This window comes from Schistocerca americana, chromosome 1 (assembly GCF_021461395.2).
Source record: "Schistocerca americana isolate TAMUIC-IGC-003095 chromosome 1, iqSchAmer2.1, whole genome shotgun sequence".
Taxonomy (NCBI): domain Eukaryota; kingdom Metazoa; phylum Arthropoda; class Insecta; order Orthoptera; family Acrididae; genus Schistocerca; species Schistocerca americana.
The window spans coordinates 753,675,258-753,691,893 of record NC_060119.1 but is presented as its reverse complement, the minus strand read 5'-3'; the positions used below and the strand labels follow the sequence as shown (position 1 = coordinate 753,691,893).

Below are 16,636 nucleotides of genomic sequence, written 5' to 3'. Positions count from 1 at the left end.
GATGATTCTATGGTGCCTTAGGACTGGCTTCTCCGATGTTGCCCCATAGGCTGCGTGCACTTTTTAGCTCGTCTTCAGGCAGATGCAGCTAGTATAGCCCCTGATGCCTGTATTATGTCTATGCACATGTGCAAGTTACTTGGCCACCCTCGCCCACATGCACTCAACCGTTGCAATACATTTGTCTATGATATGACCCAGTTGCCTGACTGCCCACACATCAGCTGTTTGGCCACCCGTGCTTGTGTATCTGCAGCTGCCCACAGATGAGCACTTGAACTGGATCAGCTGCTGTAGGATATTTCCTATCAACCAGTCCCTCATTTTTTTTTTTTTAAAGTCAAGTTGTGCTACAAATCCCTCCCCCTTCCCCCGATTTTATTCAGCACCACATATTCCTTATCCCATCTAAACTTCGACATTTGTATGCAACACCTTATTTCAAAAGCTTATATTATCTTCTTTTCTAAACCGTTTATCACGTGTGTTTCACTTCCACATAGGGCAACATTCCAGATAAATATCTTCAGAAAATACTTCCTAACACTTAACTTTGTATTTGATGTTTGTTTTGTCAGTTGTTTTGCTGCCCAAATAGCAAAACTTGTCTATTGCTTTTAGTGTCTCATTTCGTGATCTAATTCCTTCAGAATTGTTCGATATAATTAGAGTGCATTCCAATAGTGTTGTTTCAGTTTTCTTGATATTCATTTTGTAACCTTGTTTCAAATCACTAGCCATTCTGTTCAACTGCTCTTGCAAGTTGTTTATCACTGTGGTTTAGTGATAACATTATAATTCTGTCACAGTTTTTCTACCAAATTAATCCTTTGTCTCCTTTACTACTTGCTCAATGTACATACAGATTGAATAATACTGGAACATGCCGCAATCCTGTCCCACTCGCTGCTCAACCATTGCTTCCCTGATGTGTCATTACACCCTTAAAACTATAGTTTTTTTTCCCAGCAGGCCGTAGATAATCTTTAGTTGTCTATATTTTGTCCCCATTACCTTCAGAATTTCAGAGTGTGATTCACTCAATATTATCAAAAGCTTTCTCTAAAATTGTAAATGCAGGTTTACCTTTCAACTAATCTTAAGCGTCAGCACTGCCTCGTATGTTCCTGCACTTATATGGAACCCAAACTGATCTTTCCAGAGATTAGCTTCTACCAATGTTTGTATTCTTCTGTAAACAGTTAGTGTCAGCCTTTTGGTACCCTGAATACTCCTGCTTTAAAGGCAGCTTTCTGTTCATAGTGGTGCTGCAACAGAATGTTCCATTCCTGGGGATATAAGCAACAGCAAAATTGCTGAGGCTGGCCAACATCTGAATCAGACATCTTTTTATTTGTAGTTTCACACATACCTGCTTAGCCACAAAACCATTTATTTTATTTTAATTTATACTTAACACTTTCACGTATTCATCTGGCATATAAAATGCACACTCTGATTGTAATGCACACTTATTTGTATGATTCTGTTGTTTTTGACATATAATTGCCATAAAGCAACTGCAGCAGTTATGATTTACAGTGTCCAAATTTCCATTTACATTTGTATGAAAACACGTATTTGATGATTGAGAGTAATTTGGTTACTAGTTGGTATAGATTGTGTGCCTACATATTTGTCATGCAACTCGTGGTTTGCTTTTGATACTAATTACTAATTTCTAGTTTTACTTGCAATGTGTATTGCGAATTCTTTAATGACATTACCTGTAATGTGTTATTGCAGTGATAATAAATTTCTAAGAGATGAGTCAAAGTACATTTATTTTTTATCTAATTTGCCACACAAAAATCTCTTTGTCGAAATATACTTTCCATACTTCAGTGTAGTATATACCAACCAAATATTTTATTTTTTTAACCCATTTTGTGACATATCTTTTTATGTTTTGAGTTAATGTGTTGGACCTGAAAGTACTATGTAATTTAGCTACTTAGTATGTGGCTGTTACTTATATCTTTTCTTCGTATATTTCTTTGAGGACATGCTCTATTTATTCCATAACTATAACTGTGGAAGCACCAAAGTGTTCAGGGGAGAACGCTTTAATACTAGAGAAATGTGGTCACAAAATCTCGACATCTTGTAAAACACTCCATTTTGCCTTTTGTTGTTAAAAATTATCATAATACCACAACGTGAACATTTGTGATGCCAATTATTTTACTATTGGGTGCAGCCCAAAAATAAGTTAATGTTGTTTCAAATTTAAAAAAAAAAATGCTAGTATAACTGTGAACTATATGGTTTCATTTTTACCCAGAAATTAGCTCCGACGTGGGAGGAACTTGCCAAGTCTTTGGAACATGACACATCTGTTGTAATTTCGAAAATTGACTGTACAGCCCATAGATCTGTGTGCAATGATTTTGAGATCAAAGGGTATCCAACCTTACTGTGGATTGAGGATGGAAAGAAGGTAGGTTCCGATATTATTAGTAAATATTAGTAGTGTGCATTTTAGTTTTTCATAAGTTAAACCATTTTCCTCATTTTGAAAACAATGAACTATTTCAACATATAAGGCAAATCACCATTGTGCGCCAGCAGCTGATAAAAGAGCAATTATATAAAATCTGATATTTATAGAAACAGAAAAATATATATGGGTCTCTAGCTTTCAGATTTTTAATGCAGTTTCTTCATAGAAGAAAGTGAAAGATTAGAAGTAAGAGGTAACACTAAGGTAAGAAGATGTTGGAGTTAACCAAAATTGAATTAGGAAACGTGTAAGTTGAAGAAAGGTGTAAAAAATGTTAACAAAAACAGGTACCAACACTGTCACCAATTCATCAAAATGAATATATAAACTCAAAATGAATTGTAGGGCAGAAATATAAAACAATACAGAAGGATTGAGAAAGCTTTTTTTTTTTTTTTTGGGGGTGGGGGGTTGGTGATGAAGAGTCAAAATTTTGGAGGAAGGAAAAAAATGATTAAGTTTTGGAGTGAGAGGAAGGAATATCACATAGAAAGAAAAGGTGGTAAGGCTACTGAAAAATATGGAGAGGTAAAGAGATAGAGATGAAGTGGATAGTAGAGGCTGGGTGTTTGTTGGAGAAGCATTTTCCATCCCAAGGGTTGGAATGGGAGATCAAAATTATCTGACCTATGAATATTAACATACCCAGCAACGAGACATTGGGTGTTACTTGTACAAACAATTTGTGTTGTAAAAACTGATTCTGATTGAGAATGTCAGTAGTAGGGTTCATGTGACATGCTTGTTCTCTTTAATTAGTCAGTTTTGTAAGGGTGTACAGACGTATGACCTTTCTAGTAGCAAATATTTAATTTACAGGAGATATGTAGAGTTTTTATTGCACAGAAGTAATTTTCATGCGCAATGAAAAGCGTAAATATTTACAGGGCTTGCATAAACGTTAATGTGGCAACTGACAATGACAAAACTGTAAACTGACACACACACACACACACACACACACACACACACACACACACACACACAGTTTCTGGCGTAATGGTATAAGTCAGATTTTGACTAAAATGAGTTAAGCACTGTGTTACACAGTAGAAACAGCACTCTTTTGGAAGGCATGGTGGTGTATCTCTTTGTATGCACAATAGCGTCACAAATGGCACTACAAATTGCATGTGTAATAATTTTTATTTTACATGTTATGGCAAAGTGAAGCAAGCCTGACATGCATCACAATGCCCTTCCAACACTGGGAAGTTCCCTTTTCTTCATTTTTGTTATTGTCGTTATTATTATTATTATTATTATTATTATTATTATTATGTAGGAACATTATCAAAACTGGTGAGAGGAAGTTTTTGAATTATAAGACAGACATATATTTCATACATCACTGCACATAATTATACTCAAGTATTGTTAATTTAAGGAGAAATTCATGGTACCCAGGTTGCCATAAGTTCTCGAACTCAGGGAATTTTAAATGTGCCAGGGAATTATTACTAAAAAAAAGGAAAAATCCCATTTTTGTCTCAGTAGATGAAATGATATGTTTACTGAGATGTCACGCATTGTCACTGGCTGGGAGCAGCTGAGCATCCGATACAATATTCTCGGAACCTTTTACATATTGTATCATAATATCATATTGCTGTAGGAACAGCATCCATCACATTAACCTACTGTGCAACAGACGACTACTCCTTAGAAAGGATAGAGCTTAATGATCAGTACAAACATGGATTTCTGATCCCCATATTAGTGTTTGAAATTTCTGAATACTCCATACAATTGCCAATAGTTCTATATAATTTAATTCATGCTTAGTTAGACTACGGCTAGCAAAAGCTATGGTTCGGTGTGCTACATTGTTTAGATCCCACTCTCTTTGAAAAAGTTCTGCAGCAATACCGTATTCCGAAATTTTAAACAGTTTGCCCATAACCAGATGATGTAATATGAGTGATTCAAGAAGCGCCCTTTTAATGTTTTCAAACACATCATTTGCCCCATGATCCCAATTCCACGGCACACCCTTCCTTAATAAATGTAAAATTTTTGGATCATTCAGTTCTTGACCTCTTATGTACCGTCGATAGTATCTGGCCATTCCGAAAAATCCCTTCAACTGTCTTACATTTCTAGGATGTGCACATTGTTTAATTGCCTTGATGTGTTCAGGGTCTGGTCTAATTCCCTGCACCCCTACAATATGACCTAAAAACTTAAGCTCTTGACATGCAAAATATGATGTAGATAGCTTCACTGTAATACCTTTCTCTTTAAATCTTTTCAGAGTCTTACTCAAAGTTAGATAATGTTCTTCCCAAGAAGCTGATATTATGAGGATATCATCTACATATATTATTAAATCTTTCAATAAATCTCTCCCAAACGCTTCATTCAGCGCACACATAAATACGGATGCAGAAGTATTAAGTCCAAAAGGCAGGCCATACATTGACATGATATGATTTACCATCAAATAAGAATGCTGTATACTTTTTTGATTCTGGAAGCAACCTAATTTGCCAATATCCCGCAGTCAGGTCCATCATGCTAATGGGTCTGTCTCTTTCTGTGTCTATATGCTTATTCAATGTCCACATGTCTAACACTAATCATACCCCACCTGTAGCTTTTTTCACCATGACCAAAGGGTTATTCATGACGCTGGAACTTCATTGTATTATATTGTTATCAATCATTTTGTTGATTTTCTCCCTAACTGCTTCTTTCAAACTTACCAGTATTGGATACAGCTTACAGAAGAATGGAGAGTCATCTTTGATTTTAAACTTACATACATAGTTGCTGATATTATGTGGATGATCGGAAAATAATACTTCATATTCCATTAGAATTTTATATAAATCTTGTTTTTGTTCACTGGTTAATATTATAGAGTCATTTACTTTGTCTTGTATGTCAGCTCATTGTGATACATGATCTACACTATCGACCTCTGGTGACAATTGTGCTGTAGCTGTTAATAGCAGACATTGATAGTTGTTTGTATATAAATGTAGCTGTCTGTCACAGATGTTATCCAGTACCTATTGTCTCCTTTTCCAAAACGTACAAGATTTTCCTCAAAATTTAAAATAACTTTAAATTCTAATAGCCAATCTAAACCATTCAGTACATCTCTGTTTATATTCTCTACTATTAACAGTGTTTGACATAATAAAATATTTCAAAAGCTACAGTTCTCTTGAGTTTCTTGTTTCACAACTTTACTTTTTGTTCCTGTTATACCAACTTTGTAAACTCCAGTTACTGGTAACAGCGGTAAGTATTGTTTAGTCTGTAGTTAATTAAAGAATGTGCTAGATATGAGTGATACTTCACTCTCTGAGTCTATAAATATGTTAACTTCAGCAGTCTTCACGGTCCCTGCTATTATTGGTTGTGGTTTACTGATAACTAAGTTTTGCCCTTGTAGTAGTAGTAGCAGCCATTCTTTTGTAGGTCTTTTGTGCGTGAAATTAACATATTTATCATGAACCAGGCCTCCTAGTGTATCTCTCTGACCTGGGCCCTGGCCCTAGATCCAGATCGCACCATGTTTTCCTCATTATTAGTAACTACTGTTTGGTTACCTAATCGAGATATTACACGACCATTCTGGATTCCAGAATTACTTGGTACAAATTCCTGCCAAGTTACTGGACCAAGAGTCGAAGGTGAATTATTCTTTTGATAATGGTCATTGCAGTTCTGCTTATTATACTGGTGTACTTTCGCTATGTTGACTTCATGCTTTTTGAAATTATTTCCATAATTCTTTTCTAATTCGAATTTTCCCCTTGATGTAAAGTTTCATTACGGTCTTTACTTAGGGCGTCTAGGGCGACGACGAAGGATAACAATTCTTCAACCATTTTCCAGCCACTACACAAGATGTCTTTTCTTGCATTGATGGGTAATCGTCTAATTAAAATTAGAACCAACCCTTCTTCCTCCATCAGCTTATCTAAATACTTCACACGTGTTAGATGCCAGTCAGAATATTTACTCATGGTACCCCAAGTGTTATTGTAATATTTTGGGTCCCACAAACCTGATATTAACTTCTCCTGGGCACTTGCGGATCAATACTTCTCCTTAAATTTCTTTTGAAAATCTATCAAAGAGGAAAAGTTCTCAATATTTACTGTGCCCCACTCGTAGGCTTCTCCTAGAAGGTAACCCATTGTAAATTCAATCCTTTTAGAGTCTTTCCAGTTTTTTGGCAAAGCTTCATTAAACCTTTTCAAGCAATGTGTCGGGTGCACATCTCCATCGGACTTGAATACAGGGAATTGTCTCAATAACCCTGAATTTGCTCCCCATTGCAAATCAGTGACTACTTCACTAGTTAATACAACATTAGGTGAAGTTGTCAGCTTTTCCACTTTGTCCTGGATAAGTTTGAATTCTTTCCACAAGTCATCTGTAACCTTTCAGGTATCTGAAAGTTCTGAAGAAACAGTAGGTGATACGTTCCAGGTGTTATTCTCTCGGTAACTCTTCTTTCTATAATTTCTTCGACTTGTTCTTCCAAACTACTTACATTTATATCAGAGTTTGCTATTTTCTCTTTAAAGCTTCTTTCTACATTATCCACTCGTGTACTTACACCTGTAATTTGCAGTTGAATGACAGGCATTAACTCACACTGCTTATCTACACTTTCTTTTAAAGTACTCAGTCCCTTCTTTACAGCATTAAATTTAACATTGCACACATTTTCGAAAGATCCTAATTTTTCATTGATTTCTGATTCTACATTATTGCATCTGCCTCAATCTCAAACTCTAACTTTTTTGATAACTCATGGAAATTATCTTTGTTTACTACTAAGGTCAGTGAATGTGCAGGGAATTAGTCAATTCATTCTTTAAATCTATCTTAAAGTTCTCTACTTAAGTATTTAAAGTGTCAAATTCAATCTTCAAATCTCACATGCCATCACATAGATTACTAAATTCTCTATTTTGTGAATCTACCTTGGCACTTAACAATCCTAAAGTTTCATTCTGAACGTCCAATTTAGCATTTAAAATTGTACTCTGAGCATCTGATTTATCATTTAAAGTTGTACTGTGAGCACTTAGTTCCTTTCGTAAAGAAGCCATTTGAGCATTTGAAGCTGCACTTTGTGCTTTAATTAAATTTAATAACTCGGTTCAGTCTGGCATTTCTCTACTGACTCTCATAGCCATAGTTTCTTGAGTTTCTTCCATTTGCCGTATGTTATCCATATTCTTAGGAGCTTTAGATCTAGAAAGCATTCAAAAACTTCACTCTAAGTATAACAACTACACTAATACAACTCACTGAACAGTTTATCCAACTTTACACTCAAAAAATAAAGTACTGTTTTATGCTAACCCAGTGTAGAGTTTAGGCTCCGTCAGCAAGCGGATGTGGAATCAGCCCCAGTGAGCAGAAACTGGTGCCGGTGGCGTCAGATGTAGGTTTCCGCACCAACATTGGTGAGCAGATGTGGAAGCAGGTCAGCACCAATGAACAGCAGCTGGTGCCGGCGGCGTCGGATGTTTTCTTCCATGTCTGCGGCCTAGTGATGTGTGTGAGAGCAGTCTACTCCCCACACTGGATATTCTTAGTCAAATTGCTCGTGGTGTATCTGTTCTTAGTCTAATAAGTTGAGATCTTCTCTCTTTTCTTTTAGCGTTATGACTTTCTTATGTCTTCCCTTTTGTTGCATTTACTAATTTTCCCCATTTGATTTTTAGTCTTAGTCCAGTTTCTCATAATGGTTCTCTCGCCTTGTTATACTCGGTTGCCATGGCAACACACAATATCTTCTTATCTCGTTTTTGTCTCAAAATTCCTGTTTTCTTCTGTCCTTTCACACAGGTCGCCAAGTTCTAACGCTTAGGACGAATTAAAGTGGTGAAGTATGTATGTAAACTCCCACTTCTTTAACGATATGACTTACTTGAGTTTGTCAGTCAACTGCTGCAACCTCCTTTTCTCTTCTTCTCTGGAGTATAATTGCTAGGAACAGGAATCTCTCAAGACTCTTTCTACTTTAAAAATAAGCAGACATACACAGTTTCTTTTGTTTCATTTAATGATGTATATTTAAACATCAAACTGTTACAAATCTCATTCTCCACATAAACAAACACTGTCAAGTAAGTCTCCTTGCATATCCAAAGGTTAGAAACAAAATTTATTTACACGTGAGAGAAAGTTGGCTTAAAAACCGAGCTCATTCTCATCCTGAATCTGAATACACATCTTATCCTCTCCGAGTCAAAGACAAACATAAATTAACAATATTCCAACAGTTTTTTTTTTTTTTTTCACTACAATAATCAAAATTATAAAACAGCATGGAATAACACAGTAGTTCCGTGAGTCTGCTGTGTTATTTCATTAAACTTGCATGGCGCAACCGGCAAACACTTTTCAGTGCTGTTAAGACCGCCATGTCTACAGTCTTCTTACTACAGGCTTCAGACTTGCACACACAGACAGGCGACACACAGTAGGTAGGCTCTCTCACACTTGTGTTTAAAATATCGTGTGTTCAAAATGGTAGAAGGCCGAGTGGTTCTAGAATTTACACGGAAATTCTCTAAGCACTACAGTGTCAGGAGATGTGAGGTGCCTTGATCATGACAGGATTGAGCCCAAACAAACTTAATGTGGACCAGATCATCACCCTAGAGTGGCCATCATCATGAATTCTGTAGGAGGAGATTACAGTGATGATACAAACATTGAATCAGAGCCATCGTTGAATAATCTGCAATTCTTCCAGTGATCACAGGCAAAGAATTCATCCTCAACAGTGATGTGTTATGTCATATAGATAATAGTTCTTCAGCTGTCACAACTCCTCAAGAAAATAAACTTTGCGAAAGAAATGGAAATGTGTGCAGCAATGATGAATACAGCTGTGTTATGTATTACGTCGTTATCAGGAGAAAGAAAACTGGCATTCTACGGATCAGAGCGTGGAATGTCAGATCCCTTAATCGGGCAGGTAGGTTAGAAAATTTAAAAAGGGAAATGGATAGCTTAAAGTTAGATATAGTGGGAATTAGTGAAGTTCGGTGGCAGGAGGAACAAGACTTTTGGTCAGGTGATTACAGGGTTATAAATACAAAATCAAATAGGGGTAATGCAGGAGTAGGTTTATAATGAATAAAAAAATAGGAGTGCGGGTTAGCTACTACAAACAGCATAGTGAACACATTATTGTGGCCAAGATAGACACAAAGCCCATGCCTACTACAGTAGTACAAGTTTATATGCCAACTAGCTCTGCAGATGATGAAGAAATTGATGAAATGTATGACGAGATAAAAGAAATTATTCAGGTAGTGAAGGGAGACGAAAATTTAATAGTCATGGGTGACTGGAATTCGTCAGTAGGAAAAGGGAGAGAAGGAAACATAGTAGGTGAATACGGATTGGGGGGAAGAAATGAAAGAGGAAGCCGCCTTGTAGAATTTTGCACAGAGCATAACTTAATCATAGCTAACACTTGGTTCAAGAATCATGAAAGAAGGTTGTATACCTGGAAGAATCCTGGAGATACTAAAAGGCATCAGATAGATTACATAATGGTAAGACAGAGATTTAGGAACCAGGTTTTAAATTGTAAGACATTTCCAGGGGCAGATGTGGATTCTGACCACAATCTATTGGTTATGAACTGCAGATTGAAACTGAAGATACTGCAAAAAGGTGGGAATTTAAGGAGATGGGACCTGGATAAACTGAAAGAACCAGAGGTTGTACAGAGTTTCAGGGAGAGCATAAGGGAACAATTGACAGGAATGGGGGAAAGAAATACAGTAGAAGAAGAATGGGTAGCTCTGAGGGATGAAGTAGTGAAGGCAGCAGAGGATCAAGTAGGTAAAAAGATGAGGGCTAATAGAAATCCTTTGGTAACAGAAGAAATATTGAATTTAATTGATGAAAGGAGAAAATATAAAAATGCAGTAAATGAAGCAGGCAAAAAGGAATACAAACGTCTCAAAAATGAGATCGACAGGAAGTGCAAAATGGCTAAGCAGGGATGGCTGGAGGACAAATGTAAGCATGTAGAGGCTTGTCTCACTAGGGGTAAGATAGATACTGCCTACAGGAAAATTAAAGAGACCTTTGGAGAGAAGAGAACCACTTGTATGAATATCAAGAGGTCAGATGGCAACCCAGTTCTAAGCAAAGAAGGGAAGGCAGAAAGGTGGAAGGAGTATATAGAGGGTTTATACAAGGGCGATGTACTTGAGGACAATATTATGGAAATGGAAGAGGATGCAGATGAAGATGAAGATGAAATGGGAGATAAGATACTGCGTGTGGAGTTTGACAGAGCACTGAAAGACCTGAGTCGAAACAAGGCCCCGGGAGTACACAACATTCCATTAGAACTACTGATGGCCTTGGGAGAGCCAGTCATGACAAAACTCTACCATCTGGTGAGCAAGATGTACGAGACAGGCAAAATACCCACAGACTTCAGGAAGAATATAATAATTCCAATCCCAAAGAAAGCAGGTGTTGACAGATGTGAAAATTACCGAACTGTCAGTTTAATAAGTCACAGCTGCAAAATACTAACGCAAATTCTTTACAGACGAATGGAAAAACTGGTAGAAGCCGACCTCGGGGAAGATCAGTTTGGATTCCGCAGAAATGTTGGAACACGTGAGGCAATACTAACCTTACGACTTATCTTAGAAGAAAGATTAAGAAAAGGCAAACCTACGTTTCTAGCATTTGTAGACTTAGAGAAAGCTTTTGACAACGTTAACTGGAATACTCTCTTTCAAATTCTGAAGGTGGCAGGGGTAAGATACAGGGAGCGAAAGGCTATTTACAATTTGTACAGAAACCAGATGACAGTTATAAGAGTCAAGAGACATGAAATGGAAGCAGTGGTTGGGAAAGGAGTGAGACAGGGTTGTAGCCTCTCCCCGATGTTATTCAATCTGTATATTGAGCATGCAGTAAAGGAAAAAAAAGAAAAATTCGGAGTAGGTATTAAAATCCATGGAGAAGAAATAAAAACTTTGAGGTTCGCCGATGACATTGTAATTCTGTCAGAGACAGCAAAGGACTTGGAAGAGCAGTTGAACGGAGTGGACAGTGTCTTGAAAGGAGGATATAAGATGAACATCAACAAAAGCAAAACGAGGATAATGGAATGTAGTCAAATTAAATCGGGTGATGGTGAGGGGATTAGATTAGGAAATGAGACACTTAAAGTAGTAAAGGAGTTTTGCTATTTGGGGAGCAAGATAACTGATGATGGTCGAAGTAGAGAGGATATAATATGTAGACTGGCAATGGCAAGGAAATCGTTTCTGAAGAAGAGAAATTTGTTAACATCGAGTATAGATTTAAGTGTCAGGAAGTCGTTTCTGAAAGTATTTGTATGGAGTGTAGCCATGTATGGAAGTGAAACATGGACGATAACCAGTTTGGACAAGAAGAGAATAGAAGCATTCGAAATGTGGTGCTACAGAAGAATGCTGAAGATAAGGTGGGTAGATCACGTAACTAATGAGGAGGTATTGAATAGGATTGGGGAGAAGAGAAGTTTGTGGCACAACTTGACTAGAAGAAGGGATCGGTTGGTAGGACATGTTTTGAGGCATCAAGGGATCACAAATTTAGCATTGGAGGGCAGCGTGGAGGGTAAAAATCGTAGAGGGAGACCAAGAGATGAATACACTTAGCAGATTCAGGAGGATGTAGGTTGCAGTAGGTACTGGAAGATGAAGAAGCTTGCACAGGATAGAGTAGCATGGAGAGCTGCATCAAACCAGTCTCAGGACTGAAGACCACAACAACAACATGTATTACAAGTTACCTGCAACAAACTGTGTGTAAATCAAGGGACATTTTGCAATGTGAATGTACCAAATAAGACAATGCAGCTATTAACACGCTGACCTCATATGAGGGAGAGTGGAGTTTGGCCAACCTTATGTGGTTTTTCCTGTATCACTAAGACAAATTCCGGGATGTTTCCTTAATCAAGGCCAGGGCTGACCACCTGCCGTATCCTCATAAAGCATGTTATGTATGTTGTGTGTTGTATACTTTGACCCATTGATTCCTTAACATATCTTACATCATACTGAGATGATCATTGGATGAGTAAAGATAAATAAAATAAAGAAACAGTATGTGTCAGGTGTACACACCAGACGTTTCAGTTCACAACATTAACTTCATTGCAGATGCAACAGATTTCAGTGTCAATGATGCATTACATAGTAGAGCTCATTGAGTGATGTGAAGCCATATATGATGAAATAGTCACTAGTGAAAAATGATACCTGTGACATTGTGGAGAGACCAACAAATTAAAGGGTAATTGATTGTAGGACTGTTTTTGAGGAATAAATACAAAAGACATGTCTGCCTGTGCCTGTATATGTGTGGATGGATATGTGTGTGTGTGCGAGTGTATACCTGTCCTTTTTTCCCCCTAAGGTAAGTCTTTCTGCTCCCAGGATTGGAATCACTCCTTACCCTTTCCCTTAAAACCCACATCCTTTCGTCTTTCCCTCCCCATCCCTCTTTCCAGATGAAGCAACCTTGGGTAGCGAAAGCTTGAAATTTATGTGTGAGTTTGTGCGTTTTTTTATCGTGTCTATCTACCAGCGCTTTCTCATTTGGTAAGTCACAGCATCTTTGGTTTTATATATATATGTAAAACCAAAGATATTGTGACTTACCAAACGAGAAAGCGCTGGTAGATAGACACGATAAAAACTGCACAAACACACACGTGTGTGTGTGTGTGTGTGTGTGTGTGTGTGTGTGTGTGAGAGAGAGAGAGAGAGAGAGAGAGAGAGAGAGAGAGAGAGAGAGAGAGACTCTGAACGACCTCTCTACTGTAATAATCCATTTGGAGCCATGCCATATCAATATGAGAGACTAGGCTATGATACCCAATATCCTGTCCTAATGAAACCAATCAAGGAACTGAAATAAGACTTGGTTCTATTCTTATCACTGCAATAACTTAGCGCACAATAATGTTCTCAGCTATGATGACATAGTCTGACATAGTTGCCACTGTAGACATGTAATGTTTATTATTTTCAGTTTTGGCTGTATCAACATGCTTACACTATGTCTCACTTTTGCACTTTTAGAAATGCATGGAACTAGTGTTGTCACCCAACTCCTCTGACAGCAATCTTATTCTACAAGTTTGTAATATGATTTCATATACACAGTATGATTACTGGAGAGTTACATATTTTTGTGTCCCTCTACACGAGTCAGCGCCAGGGATGGGTGTTAGCTGTCCATGTCATTGTAGTTCACCAACTAGTTGCTACAGAAGTCAGTTGCAAACTGAGTGGTTATAATTAAACTGGTGGTGTTCAGAGTGATGCAGTGTGTGCTTTATACATTGCAGGATGCTGGAGCATCATAGGTATGTTCATCATTCAGTGCACTCGTGGAGTATACTGAAAAAGATAATAGTTCCACTTTCTGCCACCAGGTGAAAATATAGCTCTGTAAGCAGTCACAGTGCAGGAAAAAGGGAGGAATATCAAACACATGATAACAGTGGTTAGTTCATTTATTTAGATATGGTCCCAAGCTACAACAGATATGGTCCCAGCAACATGTTGCATCCGTAACACTGAACTGTTGCTTCGCAGCATATCCAGTGTAAACAGAGCGATACATTGCCATATTTCAGATCAGGAAGAGTCTGGATACATTCCTGATAGACAGAGTCTTTAAGATGAGAATAGTGGTGTAGACAAAATTGTGTTCATGCAGAGCTGGAATCATGTGTTTCACTACGACGTTCTTATAACATGCTGACGTCACTGTACACCTAACGGGCCTGCGAGGTGTTGTCTCCTTAAAGAAAGACCAAGAATGATGCAGCTTGTGAAACCATACCACATAGTTACATAAGCTGAGCTTATTGGATGTTCCTGCTCAACACATGGTGGAGTAGAACTCCATGTGCAACAGTTCTGTGCGTTCACATCACAATGCAAAGTAACATGTGCCTCTCAATCCAAAGAACATTCTCTGACCACTTATCATCTATATCCATGTGTGCTAAAAAATCTAAGGGCCAAAGGCACTGTGTTGTAGCTTGTCTTGGGACTTCATTTAGTGCACATTCTGAATCTTGTGTGGATATCAGTGTAAAATGCACTGCAAAATCTTTTTGTTAACCGGGGGGAGAGCTTTCCTGTGACACAGCTGGAGCACTGGTTGCAAAATTTGAGATATGTGCTGCACGATTGGCTATAGCTACAGTAATTTCATCGACAACTGCCAAGGGAGTGGGTTGCTTCCCTCTTCCTGGTGCACCAACTAATTAACCTCTTTCTTCAGAGTTCTTGATCATATTTTTTAGGCCATTTTTTGACATGGGCCCTCTTCACAGCTCTGTCTGTTGATGATATTCATGCAGTGCAGCACTGCTGTTGCTTCCAATCTGCTAAAACTACTTTTCAAGCAGTGCCTAGTCTTACTTCTCAATAGCCATTGTGTTTTGTACTGGAAACTTCAACTTTCTTAACCCTTTACATCAACAAACACTTCACAAAAGAAATACACATTGTCAAGCGAAAAACAGAATACTGATGTCAAAACAGGAAACATTTCACATTCTGGTGGTAGAAAGTGGAACTATTATTTGTTCACCATACAGTGCGAGTACACCTATTAATGAACATACCTACAATGTTTCAGTGTACTTCAATGTTTACAACACAGACTTGCAGCACTTGGAACACTTGTCAGTTTAATTATAACCACCCAGCACGTGCCATCTCATGAACTTCAAAAATTCATGTTAAGTATCAATGTAACAGTTTTCATAATGTTTACTTCATAGTTAAATACTTCGAAGTACGGCGAAGAACATACAGTTTACTTAATATCTACTGATACTGAAACTAAGAAACATTTGCATGGAAACTAAAAATAAAAAAATATGGTATTAAACTTGGGGATCTGCTGGTTGAAGTTTAGAAGTCACATGGAGTTTATGCTTTTTAGGACAGCTAGTTTTTAGTATATATTTTTTGAAAAATGCCATGCAGTATTTTTCTTCATAAATGTTGTCATTTTAGTGGTTCTGCTCTCTACTTTTCAAGGTGGATAAATATCAGGGACCGAGAACGATTGAGGAACTGAAGGCATTTGTTTCAAAGATGGTTGGTTCAGATGCTTCCCAAGCAACAAGGAGTTCTGATGTACAAGACTCTTCTCCAGTTGTATCCTTCTCAGGAGAAAATTTTGAACATGGTATCGCTCGTGGACTAACATTTGTAAAATTTTTTGCCCCATGGTAAGTTTTGGTAGGCACTAAGATGTTTTGCTTATATATAAACAACAGTTTACCACTTATAGTGGCAGTTCATCTACTTTTTTTTCTCACATTTTAATTTGATTATGTGCTCTGTTGGGATTTAAGTAAATTTTGCAAGTGAGCCATAGGAATATAAAAGATTTAAAAAAAAGGTGTTTTTTTTTTTTTTTTAATGTTGACGAAACTTCAGTAATTATATGTGATGATGGCTATCAGTACAGAAGCAAAACTAATTAGGTATTGATTTGTTGTTTGAAAATTATTTGTGTTGTGAGAGGCACTGCTTCACCAGAAAGTAAGTGAAAAGGGGGGGGGGGTGACTTTTGAGTGTGTGAATGATTCGTAGCTTGAGTTTACTAACTTGGACACACTGTTGTATGGGTAAGATTACTGTGTAATTTAGAATGTCAGCAAATACACTGATTTATAATCTGATAGCAAATATTTTACAGTGGTGAATCTGTAAAATCAGTTCAAGATTTCAGTGAGTGGTTTGAGGGACTTCCTTGGTCAGAGAGGTGCTGTAGTTTATATAAGTTTAGTGCTAATGTCCTTGAAACTATTGTTAGTTGTGCATGTTGTTTCTTCCTCAGTGTGAAACCTATATCTTAGATGGATGCTTAATGCCTTTCCTCTTGTGCTCTGCCAGGAAGAAGCCATTGAACTCGGTAGCCAACAACTTTCTGTTTGCTAATGTTCTGCAGTGGTTTAGTTTTGTTCTAATGTTTTCAAAGTGACCTCATTGTCTCAATTTGGCCATCTGGTCACCTTGTACAGTGTCCAGATTTGCAGGGCATTCGGATGTGGCAGTGGTCAGATGGTGGACTGCGTGAGAA

The 16,636-nt window shown here is 37.6% G+C and overlaps 1 protein-coding gene across 1 annotated transcript in view; it reads left to right on the top strand.

The window, feature by feature from the left end:
* The window catches only part of LOC124611206 (thioredoxin domain-containing protein 5 homolog), a 122,054-nt gene that overhangs the window by 78,455 nt on the left and 26,963 nt on the right, over positions 1–16,636 (top strand). Inside the window, exons 5-6 of the mRNA XM_047140224.1 lie at positions 2,285–2,440; positions 15,586–15,779. Coding sequence (XP_046996180.1) covers positions 2,285–2,440; positions 15,586–15,779 — 350 coding nt within the window. The remainder of the gene's footprint in view (positions 1–2,284; positions 2,441–15,585; positions 15,780–16,636) is intronic.